Below are 17,181 nucleotides of genomic sequence, written 5' to 3'. Positions count from 1 at the left end.
GGACCACAACGAATACGAGCGTTGGTTAAATGCAGAAGAGAATGCAGCAGGCCCTCCGGGCGGTGGAACGCCATCTCGAAGGCACGGAACTCATCTGCTCTGCCGATAAATCGAAAATCCTCCTGCATAGACTACGCAAGAAAAGACCTCACCCGCCAGCTGTACTGGACGCCCGTCTCTTGGGCATCCACGTCACGACGAAGGAGGGGATCCAAATACCAACGGTGTCCAAAATATGAGTTCTCGGCCTGTGGCTGGCAGAGAACGGTGCGAACCACGAGCTGGTAGCACGACTGCAAAAGAAAATGGCCACCGCAACGCACCTTGTGCGTAGGGTAGCGAAAAAAAGAAAAGGGCTGAAGGAACACAACAGGACGAAGTTATTACATACGTACGCGCTGAGCCACATAACGTATGTCTCCACGTATACCGACTGGAACACAAGCGAAACCGAGAAGCGGAACGTGGTGATTTGTCGAGCGTTCAAGGTAGCCCTTCGTGTGCCTCAGTACACGGAAAACCGTAGGCTTTTGGAGCTGGGTGTGCACAGCACCCTGGACGAGATAGCAGAAGCGCAGGGGATCGAGCAGCTTGAGAGGTTGTCTGGCACAAGAACAGGAAGACGCATCCCCGACCTGCTTGGGATTCGATATCATGAGGCGCGTAGACCGAAGGAAGCATTGCTACCGGAATTGAGAGGCGCCATACTGAAAGAAAGCATCCCCAGGAACATGCACCCCGTTCACGAGTTGCAACGACGCAAATGCAGAGCTCCAGCAATCCTTAAGGCGCATGGAAGCCAAGAGGGTGTCCTCTTCGTCGAAGTGGCCAGGAATCTACTGTCAGCCGGCGGCGGCGATGGGGGACACTCGGAACCCCGCCGCTACCCGTGAACGAGCGAGGTGGAGTCGAGGCACTAACACTACCATCACTGCTACTGCTACAACAACGACTGCAGGGACAGCGGCAACATGAACAGCAAGTCCGGTCAGCGGGGGCAGGACCTGCTTTCTCTATGGCGGTCCCGGATACAACAGGAAGGTTCGGTCACAGCATCAGCACGGCTGCCATCATCCGAAGATGCAGAAGAAATGGCCATAGCTTTAGCGGTACTCCACAGCGGTGCGGACGACACCCTGATTATTAGCGACTCTAAATCAGCGATTCGGAGCTATATTAAAGGCTGGGTGTTCGATGAGGTGGCTGCATGCTTAACGCCAGAGCTGGGGACTTTGCGTCAGGCAAGATTACTGACAAAGCCCTCTAGTGGTTTCCCGCTCACATGGGGGACATTGCAACTATCAACAACAGCCATAAAACTAGCAGCGACGACGCCAACAGCAAAAGACTAACCGCCATCCCGCCCAACCTTAACGAGCACGCCCACCTCGTGGCGAGGCAACTTATCCGCCATGACGCAGCCACCCAGGGACCAGCCGCCACCGTGGTTGGGAGGAGCACCGGCCGAGGCACGGTGGTGGCCATAAACACTAGCACTGCCGCAATTACCACCACCACCACGTCCATTGCTGCGGCAACTTAAATTCGTGCAAAAGAGGCAAGGCACCAGAGGTGCGCCGACTGCTATGGAGAAGAATTTCCTGCCACGTACCACGATATGCTTGAGCCCTATAAGAAAGACCGGAAGAACTTTCCGCAACCCCACGTGCGCCTGGACAGGTTGCAGGCGCTGGACCCGAGAAGGTTGCAGACGGGCACGTTCACTAGCCCTACCATCTGCACCGCCTATGGCCCACGCTGCACCCGTCGCCTGGCTGCCCGTGGTGCGCGCACGAACGGGTCGATACGGCACATATACTTTAGCAATGCGAAAGAGATGAAGAAGGGCCACGAGAAAGAATCACGTCAACTGAGGGACCCCCGAAATGGGGCGCCTTGCTGAGCGATGGCAAGCCGCCCTTCTCAGCGAGGCCCTCGAATACCACGTGTGGACCGTCCAGAGGGCCAGGGCCGTCGCTGAGGACCTCAGAAGATGTTTCTTGAACGATCCGTTTCTGGCAGCCTAGCCCCGGGCACAACAACAACCGTTGGGCAAATAAAGTTTATTCCTTTCAACTCAGCTCACAGGTACAGATGAACGCGATAGGGCGTATTAACCGAATTCTTCGGCAGCATGTTCACAAAGTAAAAATGCACAGTAGATACTTTTTATACCAGTTTCAGGACCCTAAAGAATCCTAAGGACCCTAAAGGTTGTTAACTGGCAATTTCAGAAAACACAGGCCCATATCGAGATGCCCATAGTTGCGTATAGTGTGACAACAGTGGTTGTGAACATGCGTATGAGAAGCACTCGGTCCTATTCAGAGGTGCAGATAAACATAGATTGGCAGTTGTGAAAGCAGGTCTCTTTTCTAACAATAGAGCAGCTTCGCACCAGGGGTGACAAGGGTGAAAGAAGTGCATCCTCAGCAGCCTCCTTGGTTTCTCTTTAGTTTCCTTTGTTTCTTTTTCACTTTGTTCGTCTTTTTTGTCTATAGTTCAGGTTATTTCTCTCGGTGTGCCCACTTCTTTCTTTTTCTCAATTCTATTTGCCTTCCCATTCTTCCCTTCTTTTATCTGTCTTTGCATTTATCGAAGGCCTTCGTTTTTTTTTCTAATTTTGTATGTGGTTTTGCCAGAGTTACGCCTTGCAACGACCTCAACGGGCAGCCCGGGACTCTGAAGTGTTTCACATTACTCAACACCAAGGCGCTCGAATAACAACAGGAAGAAGACTTCTCCTTGGCGCGCTCGATATGCAACAGATTGCTGTGCTATCTATAGTTTCACCTGCGTTACGCCAAGGTAGGACCACATATACGAGTAAAGGTGACAGCACAGGACCCTAAAGGACTCTACACTTGAAAGATGCTGTTCGCCGCTTTAGCGCCACATCTATTCTTTAGAGTGGAACCGAAGTTTTCTAACTCGGCAATTCCAGCTTTGAGATTCGCTTTCAGTTCCCCGAGTATAACAATAAAAATATACAGGATGAGGTCATTTGGTGAAATTGCTGAAATGCGACCGCCTCTTTTACTATACGTAAGAAAGATGGAAAATAAACAAAAGCGACTGCAGTGAAAAGAGTGCATTTGTGAGTGCATAATTTTCTAACATCCTCCAAGCTAATGCTAGAGCGAAAAACAAAGGAAAAAGAAACGAAGCAGAGAAAGATGGTTTAGGTAGGTAGGCACAGCATAGGGTAACATTAGCACCCTAACAACTGACACGTGATATGGTGCATGTAGAATGGATCGCAAAGAGAATATCGCAGTGGTAGAGAAAGAGCGGGGGTGATGACGAGCTATATCCAGAAGTAGCGTAAGACAACCAAACAACTCAACACGAAAAGATACTAAGAAATAATTACTAAGCGATATTTAAACGACCGTAATATTATCACTCATCTCAAGATCCAAGAGTTCATGTAGGTACAATGAGGTAAACTAAATTTCGAGCGAACCAGATTCACTGAAATACGATGGTCATGTTCGGTCGCGAACAGTATCATCCTTTGTATAATAAGAATGATTAATTGCATTTGTCTATGTGTTCATAAACCTTCTAATGATACTAGCCCAAGTTGAACTCGTTAATTCGTGTCTACAAATGCCTACCTGTACGCTATGGCACTCACTCTGTTCTCTGCAAAACTGCAAAAAAGGCAATCCATGCATCAATATCCCTACCGGTATTCATATGCATGATGGACAGCACATAAATTTATAATTAAAACTTCTTAACGCCTAGCCCTCTTTCAGGGTATGTAGTTTGGTTCATCTGGTTGACCATCATTTCATCAGCAAAGCGCTTGTCCGTATTCCGTTGGCATCAGGGCCACATGAAAGTATATTTAACGAGCCTTCCCAGTCCAATTAAAGTACTTCCACAAACAGCAATCGCCTAACAGTCCTCCATCTAACGGCATAACAGCTTTGGTAAGGATGTAGGACGCTTGTCAGCTAAGCACGGTTTGCCCTCTCGTGTTGTAAGTATTCACGCTACGTCCATGTCCTGATAAATCTCACAAAGTTCAGTCACATTTCTCATTTTCAGAAGGAGTGGACACTGCGATTTCTGTGCAAGCATAACATAGCGTCAAATGAAGTTGTTTTATCGAAGCTATTATCCTGACCACCAGCACGTTCAATGACTTCTCAACTAAGAAATATTCTCGTCTTCGGGTCTTCGCGGTGTTTTCAGCGAAACAAACAATAAATCTTTTGTTGCATCATGGTGAATATTTATGGCATGAAATCAAGTGACGTAGCGCCACTCGATGTCGTTGTAGCGCCTTCCAACGGATAGCAAACAAACCACAGAGCGCGCTACCTCATGAGAAGAAAATGAAGGCGATGCTTTGCAGTGGCACGTGAAGCCACGGTTCTAGCCACGGCTGCGTTAAAGAAAATCGAACGAGAAGAAAAGCATCGCCTTCCAGACGTCTGAGGAGGATGCACAAAAGACCCTGCGAGTGTTTAGCACTGCAAGACACCGTGTGGAAAAACCAGTGCATGAAGACCGAGTACACACCCTTTACCACGTGCTTCGGATTCAGTTATAGACATAAATGCGTATTTTAGAGGAAATATTTCTGGGCAATAAAGCTATATTATATTTACATCAAGATATGAAGGCTATAGGCATCAAGATATGAAGGACAGTTTGTCATCGTTTGAGATCACGTTTTTTTTTGCCATTCCCTTCAAGGTTTTTTGTAGGCCTGTTGTTTTTTCTGTGTACTTAAGACAGAAGCACAAATTAAGTTAGAATTTGTTAAGTAGTACAACGTAGCATAATCTCACTGTGACAAAACAGTGATTGCTATAAATCGAGACAAGCGAATAGATTTTTCGCATGGCATGTGGCAAATTACCCTGCTCACGTTTGCTAACATCCAGTAGACGACTGCGCCCGAAAACTACCTTACTGTTCCACTTAAACATTAAAAGTGTAAAGTGTTCCGGGAACACGAAATAGAAAAGGGCTAAGGATAAATCACTAATTTGGCAAGAACACATTTGGTACAATATTTAGGTGACTTAGTGTGAGCGATGTTTTTCTTATAGCAGAAATATTCAACATGAAGAAACATTCGGTGGGTATTAGCCGCATTCAAGCAACATGAATTTTTTTTTTAAATTGTACGTAGGGTTGTTCTTGAATTATCGCATTTATTCTTACGTATTTGTAATCGTATACGTAATTGCCTAACAATTACATGTGCAGTTCCCGGTCCGAGTAGATTGTTGTTAAGCGCAGATTCGCAAACTCGGCGTGTGACGCGTACGCTACTCATTTCTGCGCTTTTCCGACCTTCAGCTCATTACGACAGTTGAGATATGCGTCGTCTAACGCGAGTTCCTTCAGCTCGTTTCCGCCAACTGATGTGGCCACGTGGCGATGCAGTGCCGGACGAGCATGCGCTTGCTTGGCGAGGTGGTGTGTGCCATGTTTGTGCCACGGCCGAGTGAGCCCCATGTTTTTGAGCCGTTTTAGTGATTCTATAATAATTGTTGTGGTGTATTGTGACAAAACCATCGTATGACTATGAGAGACGCCGTAGCTAAGGGCTCTGGAAATTTCGACCACCTGGGGTTCTTCAACGTGCAGCTAAATCGAAGCACACTGGCCTCAAGCATTTTCACCTCCATCAAAAATGCGGCCGCCGCCGCCGGGATTCCCTCCCGCGACTTGAAACTTTAGACCACCACGGTGTTTTTTTTTTATAGATTTTAGGCCTAATACAATGCGATTACGCCATGGTAATTTCTAATAGTTGCAATATTTTGGACCTTGTTCATTCAGATTAAACCGCGTTTAAGCATTGCCATTCTTGTTATGGCTTTTATGTTGAGCATTTTATCGTAAACGTCATGACGTAACGTGAGACGTAAGCATTAACGACAGTCCGGGCCTGTGATGAGGTCTGTACTTAAGTGATGCTTAGACACTCTATCATGTCACTCTGCTCGTTCTGGTGCCCCACAGCTGGCTTCACAGCAGCAGCTCACAGACTGCGGCAGCACCGATAGCAGCGTTCACCAGCGTCGCCGCAACTCGTACCCCTACGACGGGTCACCTCCCCACCACTCGAGCGCCGACTTAAACGCCGAGCTCATGGCCAGGCTCATGGATTCCATTGAACGACGCCTGACGTCACCGCCTCGAAGCCCTCGCACCCCGACCAGAGTCGGCACGACTACGCCCCTTGCGACCTCCGAGGGTGCGATGAGCCCCGGACAACTCCAGCCTGCCACTCGGAAAGAAACCAAAACGCAGGTGGCTGTTGGCAACTTCATCGGTACGCAATTGTTGATGGTTAATCGCTGAACAACATACAAGCACGCTATGTATGTCGAAACCTATAGCGTGCGTCTGGAAACAATCGAGTGAACGATCTCGAACTCTTGTTTGAGATCTTTCGCACCCGTGATTTAGGAAAGATATATTTTGTCAAGCCAAGAAATTTGTCATAAAAGAAGCTAGGCTTGGAAACGTGGACGGAAGAGAAGAAACCGCGAAGACACAAATACCGACCAACATATCTGTGCAGGTAGAGAAGGTTCCACAAAAACTCTTACGTTGATAAAACATCCTTACGACTGTATACTCTGCTTTATCGAACAATGACCTAGTAGTGGATGAGCCATTTGTGAAATGAATTATTGAACATTTTACTGGGTGTTCTAAGCCTTTTTCCATTACTCGTGTATTAGGCTTACTTGTTAGCAACGGCTTCAAGTTCCATGCGCCACGGGCGGTGGTGTACATTTTCTTCACAAAACTTAATAAACGAATGGCTTACGCAGCGCATGCGCAGATCACCTCGGATGCCGGGTAGACAGGTAATGCTTCTTGCTTGGCAAGTGTACATTGGTTTTCAAGCCTATCTTTTTTTCCGAAGCTATGCGCCTTGTCGCTTGTTAGTTGGTGCGTGGCGTCTTCAATTCTCAATTACGTTCGTGTTTACATCGCCTGTCTTTTGAACTTGTGCTGTGCGAAAGCGCTGTGCGAAAGTAGCTGTGCGAAAGCGCAGTCTACTAATCCGTTCGTCTTCACTATGCAGGTTGGTAACACCCAGGTTCTCTTTTGTAAAAAGTCAAGTAATTATTCTCTAGTACAGCTGCCGAGCCCACAGTGCTGTGTTGCTATTGTTGTCGAATGTTTTCAAGTGCTGTGCTCATTACTGCTTTTGGGAGGGGATATTGAAACTAACCCGGGGCCTCCAGATACCATACATGCTGTACTCACCGAGCTGAAAAATCTTTCTATAGCACAAACCAAATTGATCGCGGAACTTCAAACTGTTAAAGATCATCTGCGATCAACTGACGCAGCACTGAATGATGTATGCAAGCGTCTGACTAATCTGGAAACGCATTACTGTCAACTTTCAAGCATGCGCAGAGAGCTAGATGACACAAAAACCTTAACCACTGATATCACCCGGCATTATCATAACTTTCGAACCCGTGCAGACGTTAGCGAAAACCATTCCCGCCGAAATAACCTGATATTTTATGGTATTCCTGATCCTAATCCCAAAGAATCCTTTGCCGATTCAGAGGCAACAGTCATTCGGTGTATCACTGAAAACCTTGAACTAGAAATACAGCCTTCACAAGTGGAACGCGCACACCGCCTTGGTCGCCATTCGCCTGACCGCGTCCGTCCTGTAATTGTAAAATTTAGTTCGTTTAAGGTCAAACAGTCGATCTTGTCGGAAGGCAAGAAATTTAAAGACACTAACTACAGCGTTGGTGAGGACTTTTCCCCTGCCGTCCGACATGCACGAAGACACCTTGTCACTTTTGCCAGATCCAAATCTACAGCATTTAAATTAAGCTTCAAAACTTTGCTCATAGGTTCTAAACGCTACGTCTTTGATGAATCTTCCCAGGCAGTGAAGGAAGTAACCTAGCAATCACTGCATCGTCCGTTATCATCAACTAATCCGCAACCAACGCAGCAAACTACCGTGTCTCTTTCCGTAATCTTCACCAACATTCGCAGTTTCATTTCGAAACGCGAAATCGTCTCTAATCTTGTTTCATCATCCAGTAGTAACTTGCTTTTATTAACAGAAACATGGCTTAATAGTGACGTAAGCGATCAGGAAGTTCTAGCTGACTTACCTAATTTTCAGATCTTCCGTAAGGACCGGGACGGCAGAATGGGAGGAGGGGTGCTCATTGCTGTTAGCCAGGACCTACCCGCAACTTTTGTGAATATTTCGTCAGACTTGGAAATAATATGGATAAAACACCAAGCTGTACCGCAATCAGTTTTAATTGGCGTGTGCTACAGGCCCCCACATAGGAATCCTGACTTTCCCGGCAAGCTTAATTCGGTGCTAAATGAACTTTCAACAAAGTACCCTAATGCCCATATTATCTTGTTTGGCGACTTTAATTTCCCGAATATTGACTGGCCTAATCTAACTGTTAACGGAGGGCTACAGAGCGAGGCGAGTGAATTTGTTAATGTATGTCTAAATTTCAACCTAGCTCAAGTTGTCACCAAACCAACCCGCGTTACCCAAGACTGTGAAAACATATTAGACCTAATACTAACCAGTATTCCTGATAGTGTAACATCTATTTCCTACTTGTCAGAAATAAGCGACCATAAAGTAATTCAAGCCGACATTTTAATCACTCCTCCAAAACAACGAACCACCAAAAAAAACCATACGACTATATGATAAAGGAAACTACACTGCTATAAATGATGAATTAAACTGTTTTCTTCCAATATTCAAAGATAATTTTCTTTATCGCACGGTGCACGATAACTGGAAGGTATTTAAGGATAAATGTGATACACTGGTCGAAAAATTCATCCCTAAGCTCAGTTTCCGTGCCTGTTCCCAAAAACCATGGTTTACTAAAGCGCTCAAAAAATTAGAAAATAAGAAAAAACGCCTTTTTCGTTCCGCCAAGCAGCAGAATATCGAAAACGCATGGTTAAAATATTATGCTGCAGAAAAAGCTTACCTCACGGCAATACGAAACGCTAAGCATTCTTTTTTTCACTCTCATTTACCGAAATTGCTTGCTAGTAACCCTAGGAAATTTTGGCAGGTCATAAATCCCAACCACTCGTGCACTATCACTCTCACTAATGAAGCAGGCGACGTGGCCACTGACTCGGAATGTGCCGACCTGTTTAATAGAGCTTTCTCATCGGTTTTTAGCACAGAAACTGACATTCCACCCCCACCACAGCCTACCGTAGTCAGTACTTCCATGCCGCCAATCCTTTTTGTTGAACCAGGAGTTTTGGCAATCATTGATAAACTTAAATTATCTTCATCATCAGGTATCGACAACATAAATTCAAAATTTCTAAAGAACACTCAACAGATCTGTGCAAAATTTTTGTGTCTACTTTACTCGCAGTCTCTTTCCACGGGTGAGCTTCCTATTGATTGGAAACATGGAAATATCACCCCAGTATTCAAATCGGGTATTAGAGAGTCACCCCTCAATTACCGACCAATTTCATTAACTAGCATTCCATGCAAAATCATCGAACATGTCATCTACACCCGGATTATGGACTTCCTAGACTCAAATAACTTTTTCAATTCCGCGCAGCATGGCTTTCGTAAAGGTTTGTCGTGCGAGACTCAACTGGCTATGTTTTCGCACGACTTGCATATTAACTTGGATTCTAACGTACAGACTGATGCCATATTCCTGGACTTTGCGAAGGCATTCGATAAAGTACCACATAAACGCCTTCTGTTGAAACTTTCCCGCTTAAACCTACACCCCGACGTCCTAAAGTGGATCCGTGAATTTTTAAGAAACCGCACTCAAGCTGTCTCTGTTAACAATGCTACCTCTACTTCACTTCCGGTAACATCTGGTGTCCCGCAGGGGTCGGTTCTGGGCCCGATTTTATTCCTGATATTTATTAACGATCTTCCATCTCATGTATCCTGTAAAATCCGAATGTTTGCCGATGATTGTATTATTTACCACACTGTTTGTAACGCTTCTGATCAATTAGCTCTACAGAGTGATCTTAACAATGTAAAACAATGGTGCGATGATTGGCTAATGGAACTTAACCCTCACAAATGCAAAGCCTTATCCTTCACCCGCCGGCGTTCTCCACTTGTTTTTCCATATTCCATCAGTAATATTCCAGTTGAAACTGTTAATTCCTTTAAATATCTGGGGGTCACACTCTGCAACGATCTTTCATGGGGTTTGCATATCACGAAAGTCATATCATCGGCAAACGAAACATTGGGATTCTTGCGACGTCATCTACGTAACGCACCTAGAAATGTAAAATTATTAGCTTACAAAAGCCTTGTTAGAACTAAACTTGAACATGCTTCCCCAATCTGGAGCCCGCATCAGGCCTATCTTGAAGACGCCCTTGAGTGTATTCAAAACCGTGCCGCTAGGTTTATCAATAATTCTTACTCCAGTGACGTCAGCGTATCTTCACTTAAGGCAGAACTTCAACTGCCCCTCCTTTCCCTCCGCCGCCGTATCGCCAGTCTTTCGTTATTTCATAAGTTTTTTCACAGCTCGATGCGCATGCCACCTTATTTTGTTCCCCCAGCGTACATCTCTCAACGAACTAATCATCCACTTCAAGTCGGACGCCCACGTGCACGCACCGTTACTTTTTCAACATCATTTTTTCCTCGCACGGCAGTTGCCTGGAATGGCCTTTCAGGCGACATTCCTGCCATTACTTGTACTTCTACCTTCACAACCAGTATCACTAATCATCTTTCACTTTAGGACAAACGATTGTTTTCTGCTCAATTTTTATGTACCCACCCCTTATGTAATGCCCCGCAAGGGGTCTTTAAGGAAATAAAATGAAATGAAATGAAATGAAACGTGAGCATATATTTCCTCAACCACTTTCATGACATCTTGAAATGATGCCAACATTATAGTTTGTTTCAATCTATAGTCACGCGTTTTAATGCGTCTCTGATCGAGTGTTTCTTCTCCTGGCACCCAGGTACAATAAGCCCGAGGCCTATTATGAAGAAAGTGCGCAGCCATTCCATTCCGGCGGTTCCTCCCTTGGACGAGCAGCAGCCGCAGCGCATGCGAAAGGTCGTGCGCATCGGATCGCAGGTAGAGATACCAAAACTGGCTGGATGTGTGACACTGCTGAAGCTTCTTTAACTGTGATACATCACTTCGGCCTTTGTATTGATAGCAATATTGACATGGTAACGAACAGATATCAGTGCCGACAAAGGTAGGCACTACTGCAGCAAATCAAATGAGTTGTGTGAACAGGCCCGAAGCAAGTAAATCTTTTTTTTTTTTTTTTGCTGGGGGAGGGACGAGTTACTGAAGACCTTGACTGTTTCAAAAAATGCCACTTTTCATTACTCATTTTCGGCAAAACACTCCCTCCATCTGAATTTCAAAAAAAAAAAGGTGTTTCTAAGAACCTGCCCCCACCCTCCCTCTGCCTGCGGGCGCGGTTGTGAGCACTTTATTGTTCACAACCATTGGCACGATCCATAACTTACTCTGATTTTTCATACTCATTGGCAGAGCATAATATAGGTACATATTGTACGCTTTAGTGCGCAGCTTCCATCTACTTGTGACAGAATATACCGGGAGAAAAAATAGTGTTCGTAATACCCATTAGTTTGTAGTGATTTTTTTTACAGATCACTGTGTTTTATTGCTCTGAACGTTCTTTTGAATTATACACCATTTTAGAAATAAAGGAGTTGTCGTGCTAATTATATAAATGCAGCTTTCCAGTTACGCAGATAGAGGAGAGAAAAAGCCCCGGGGCAAACAATTCCACTAGAAATTTCAGGTAAGTTCAGGAAAGTAATCACAGATCATGAGACACGTGCAACAGGCCATTAGAGCTTTATGTGGCTGAAGCGAACCTTCAGTCTCGTTTTAGAAGTGTGGCGGTTTGTGCTAGTTCGTATGATATGACAATTGTTATAGTGAGAAAATAGAACGACGACAAAGGGACAAGTCTTCTTGTCCATTTGTCATCGTTGTGTTCTCGTGCTATAACAATCACCTTGCTTTAGAGACAAAGATAGATATGTGGGGGGATTATGAGATACGCCTTAGTGGAGGGCTCCGGAAATTTTGACCACCTGGGTTTCTTTAACGTGCACCCAAATCTGAGCACAAGGGCCTACAATATTTCCGCCTTCATCGGAAATGCAGCCGCCGCAGCCGGGATTTCATCCCGCGACCAAGCTTCAGAGACATGCATAATTATTAATGCAGCATTATACTGTTAAGATGACCTTTCAAACAAGTATATAAACCGAATTACTATCCCTTTTTCTACCGTAACCGGTGTGGGGTCTCGTGATGGCGAGCACCACGCTCTTGCAGTAAACGAACACAGCAGGCATGGTCAGTACAAACCAAACAAGAGATATATTTATTTAACTAATTTAGAACGACGATATTGTCCGCCGAATATATTATACATAAATCGTGATCATACGCTAAACTACCTTACACAATATTAAACAACATGACAAACAACAACACACTCAAGGCGGCGTCACAGACGCTTAGCTTACCAAGTGGGCCCCCGACGGACACCCCGGGTTGCCATGCACAAGGGACCCATGCTAGAGACAACCGTTCGCGGCAACTGCCTCGTGCCGAAGAGCCTCGCTCAACTCTCTAGCCCACCACCAAGGCTTGCCTTCCGCCAGGGGTCACCGCCGGCACTACCACTTTACCAACCATGATGATGATATTGGTGATCACCGCTCGCGAACACAACGCTACCTACCGCCCGTTAGTTGTAACCCACAATGCGGCTTTTGGGCGAGACACACGTGCCATGCAGAGCAAACAGCTTTACAGTGAATGTCAGCACTCCCATATTTCCCAATTTTACTTTGAGCCATATTAAAAAAACACATAAGAATCAGCTACACAAGCTCTACCAAAAAATGACATGTCCCTTCATAATGTTCGTGCACTACGACACCACCACCGGTCGACACTGCAGCACTGTCCGGCTCAACCACTTCATCTCAGTACCGGTCCTACAACAGCAACGTTGCCGTCGGCGCGATAGTCTGTCACTCACGCCGACACGTCTTCCGGTGGCGACCAGCACTAACGAAGGCGCCAGTCTGCAGACAGTCTCGAAGGTGCCAGGCATGTCCATCGCCCGACCTTACGACCACATTCCTTGCTGGCGGCACTGACGATGTGCAGAAGACAGCTAGCAGTGGATTGCATCACCCCCGCTGCGTACATTCCGAAACACTCGAAAAAACAATACAGTACGGCAAAGGGAAGAGAGATTTAGGCTCCTCGCTTACATGGTACGATTGTCAGTAGTACTAGCTAATACATCAGTGGCGGATAAGACCCCGAGCTCAAAAATAAAACAAAAGTCACTTTTCCTAATTCGTGCATCACAGGATAAAAAGTGAGCCAAACAGTGCAACACCGCGACGCCACAACCCTCTAGTTCTGCCACGTTTGACAGGTGGCTTCGCAGAGCCTTAGGCCTATTGAGTCGCTCGACAACAACCGGCATCCACCCAGCACCCAGCCTAGGCACAGAAAAGGCAGCCACAAAGAAACATCCACTCTGTAAGGTGGCCCTGTCACTCGCCGCACACAGCAGCTTACCGAGCAATCGCGTCCACCGTCCCGGACGGTGTCGTGACGCCCCGGCGTCGAGCCGCAATACAAGTCAGCAACGACGCCCGGCTCCCTGAGCCCAAATAAGAAAAAGCTATTAACAGAAAATCGGACCACCCATGAGGCTTCCGTACTCACTCGCTTCGGGCCTGACCTACAAACCACATGCTCTAAGCCTTGTTCACCCCAGGATGCGGACCGCATGGCTCTCGTTCCAACTCAACGACGTTCTTGCAAACCAACAAAAACAACAACAAAAACACTTGCGAGCAGAAAAAAGCTCCAGTGCCGTTAAGTTCAAACACGTCACAAATACCAATCTCCTTGCTCTCAACAAAGCACACCGCCTACGCTAGCAAAGAAGTCCCCTTGGCCTATTCTACCTCGGCTCAAACAAAAGACGATAGTTATATCGCGAGAACAGAACGACGAAACAGAGACAAGAAGGACACGAAGGATACGAGCGCTCGTGTCCTTCGTGTCCTTCTTGTCTTTGTGTCATCGTTCTGTTCTCGAGCTATAACTGTCGTCATGTCTTACCAACTAGCCCAAGCAGCCGCACTTCAAACAAAAGCTTGTACTGAACCGGGAAAACTGTCGTCCGATGCTCCTAGAGCTCTACGTTGGGCAGCCAGTGAAGGGGTCTCAAATTGGCGCGCGAGCGCCCCCATGCTCTTGGATGAAAGGACACAGTATACACGGTCAGAATAAACCAAACGATGCACACATTTATTTAACTAATTTAGAACGACAATATCGTCCGCCGAATTATTATAGATAAATCGTGATCATACGCTGAACAACCTTACACAATATTAAACAACATGACAAACACAACAACACACCCAAGGTGGCGTCGCCAACGCTTAACTTACCAAGTGGGTCCCCGACGCGCAACCCGTGGTGCCACGCACCGGAGATCCATGCTAGAGACAACTGTTCGCGGCAACTGCCACGTGCCGAAGAGCCTCGCTCAACTCTTTCGCCCGCTACCAAGGCTTGCCTTCCGCCAGGGGTCACCGCCAGCACTACCACTTTACCAACCATGATGATGATAGTGGTGATCACGGATGGGCGAATGTATTGATATGGCTGTACCCTTTAGATCGGGCAGTGGCTAACGCCACCAAGCTGTAATGCTCAGCGAACCAAAAAATTGATTTTTCTTCTTTTAAATTGTGAGGTTGAGGACTGGTACTCTGCAGTGAATGGTTTAATTTTCACTCGTGCCTTGATCTTAGCCACGAATCAGATAACCTCCTTCTAGTTAATTCTACCCACTTACCGTGTATTTTGCCCTCCCTGTCCCTAAAACCCAGTGCTTTGAAAAACTCTGCACCATCATCCTGAACTACAGGGTGAAGCCGTTTACAGAACATGATCAAGTGTTAGGCAGTTTCCTCCTTCTCTCCACACGCACTGCAAACCGTGTCTACCCCTTCGTATTTGGCCCGATATGTCTTGGTTCGCAATACTCCCGTCCTCACTTCAAACAGTAGAGAACTACCCGGGGTATTATCATAGATCCTTTCCTTGGCAATTTCCATCTTAAAGTTCGATTGATCTCTAGTGCGGACTTCTTAATCATGCCGATTCTCAACATATCGGTCTCAGCTTCCTTCACCTTCTTCTTAACCGATAATTTTTTGCAGTTTGGCCCCCTTCTGTTTTCTATGTATTTACCCGTGAATTTTCTGGTTCCCTTCCTTTTTTTCTATCGACATTCTTCATGTACAAGTAGCTGAAACCTTCCTAGCCCAATGCTTCTCCCCCATTTCTCTCAATCGCTTCTCAAATTTCGTCTTGCTGCTAGCTTCCCTGCTTTCAAATGATCTCCATCCTATATCACCTTGTACTCCCTGATTTGGTGTATTCCCTTAAGCTCCTGAGACAAGCCTACCTATTACACGTTGCTTAATTTCTAATCTTGCTTGAACTTCATATCTCATGCACAAAACCGCATTGCTGAACGTCAGACCAGGAACCATGACCCCTTTACATACCCCTCTCACAACATCATACCTCTTGTAATTTCACAGTGCCCCAGTGTGTATTGTAATCCCACATCCCCGCTCGCGATCACAACGCCACCTACCGCCGGATAGTTGTAACCCGAATCGCTGCTTTTGGGCGAGACACTTGCGCCACGCAGAGCAAACAACTTTACAGGGGGTGTCAGCACCCCTAAACCGAACAGCTCTTAAAAGAAGGCGATTAGCAGAAAGGCTTTACTGTGTACACTTCAACACCAGTTTCAAGAAGGGCATCCTCAGAGACCCAGTCAAGCAATGAAATATTCTTTCGAAAACAAAAGAGTATGTTATTTGATGGACAATTTTTTTTGTAGATTCCCATGTGCTTTCGGTGATAGTCCATGGTCCTCCGACTGACCTCGCCATGTCTTCTGGATTTTGGTAATGGGCACCCCATATTCGTGGGGCGCTTGCGGGGCTCCTACGAACAACTTGCCGTGGAATTATAAAAAAAATAGACTCTGGGGCTAGTTGGTTTTTTACGTTCAATGAAGTCATAGCACTGGTAAGACAGACACCACAAAAGGAGGACAGGGCGTGCGCTATTCACAATTGAATCTTAATTTCGAAAACGTGTTGTGCCTACACAGCAATGAAAACAGTAATACAAAAAATAGCATATCTCACATGCAGTAGGAATCGATAGTATGCATAGCACGGATTAAGAAGATTGATATGTCACTTTAAAATCAGCACAATGTTACAAGGCGGGCTTAAATTATGCCGTTCGTCACTTCTATGTCATGATTATCACGTTTGCGCCTAAAATTTGTGTTCGTCGTCTATTCACGTCACATAATACCAAACTTGGCGTATGTGAAGCTAGCGAAACGGCCGCGGGCGCATTAGAAGCCTGGCATGTAGTCATGTTTTACGCGACCAGAATGTCACGATTATCATGGTTGGGCGTTTCATTTATCTTCGGCGCTCGTTCGCGTACCTTATAACCAAATTTGGTATATAAACCAAATTTTTTTTGGTATAAAACCAAAAAAGCTATCGAAACGACTGCGAGCGCATTATGAGCCTGGCATGTAGTCATGTTCTTATATGGCACGCATATCACAATGATCATGATTGTACCGATCGTATACCTTTGTTATTTATCCACGTCCCGTAACAACAAATTCCCTGTATGCGAACCTAACGAAAACACCCCGAGCACACCATCAGCGTGTAGTGTAGTCATGAATAATATGACATGCATGTGATAACTTCCACGCTATGGTCTGTCACGTATGTCCGTAATGCCGTCATGTCATGCCATACCTGTTTTGCATTATGTCTAGCGAACGAAAGCTCCGCAAAAGCAGCAAGACCAAGAAAAGTAAGTCATTCAGGACATTGGTGACATACATCTCTTGATTTTTATGGTATGACCAGTCATTCATGCTCGATATCGACTCACGTAATGGCATATCAATTTCGGTATAGATACCGTGATCGAAACGGCCACCAGAGTTTAAAGTCGTAGGCGGCTAGATAGATAG

The 17,181-nt window shown here is 45.9% G+C and overlaps 1 protein-coding gene across 1 annotated transcript in view; it reads left to right on the top strand.

The window, feature by feature from the left end:
* Positions 1–1,282: 1,282 nt before the first annotated feature.
* The window catches only part of LOC142817607 (uncharacterized), a 29,206-nt gene continuing 13,307 nt past the window's right edge, over positions 1,283–17,181 (top strand). Inside the window, exons 1-3 of the mRNA XM_075894663.1 lie at positions 1,283–1,447; positions 5,995–6,307; positions 11,005–11,123. Of these exons, the coding sequence (XP_075750778.1) occupies positions 1,283–1,447; positions 5,995–6,307; positions 11,005–11,123 (597 nt within the window). The remainder of the gene's footprint in view (positions 1,448–5,994; positions 6,308–11,004; positions 11,124–17,181) is intronic.

The sequence above is a fragment of the Rhipicephalus microplus genome, chromosome 5 (genome assembly GCF_043290135.1).
Source record: "Rhipicephalus microplus isolate Deutch F79 chromosome 5, USDA_Rmic, whole genome shotgun sequence".
NCBI classification, from domain to species: Eukaryota; Metazoa; Arthropoda; class Arachnida; order Ixodida; family Ixodidae; genus Rhipicephalus; species Rhipicephalus microplus.
This window is presented reverse-complemented; position numbering and strand designations above follow the sequence as displayed.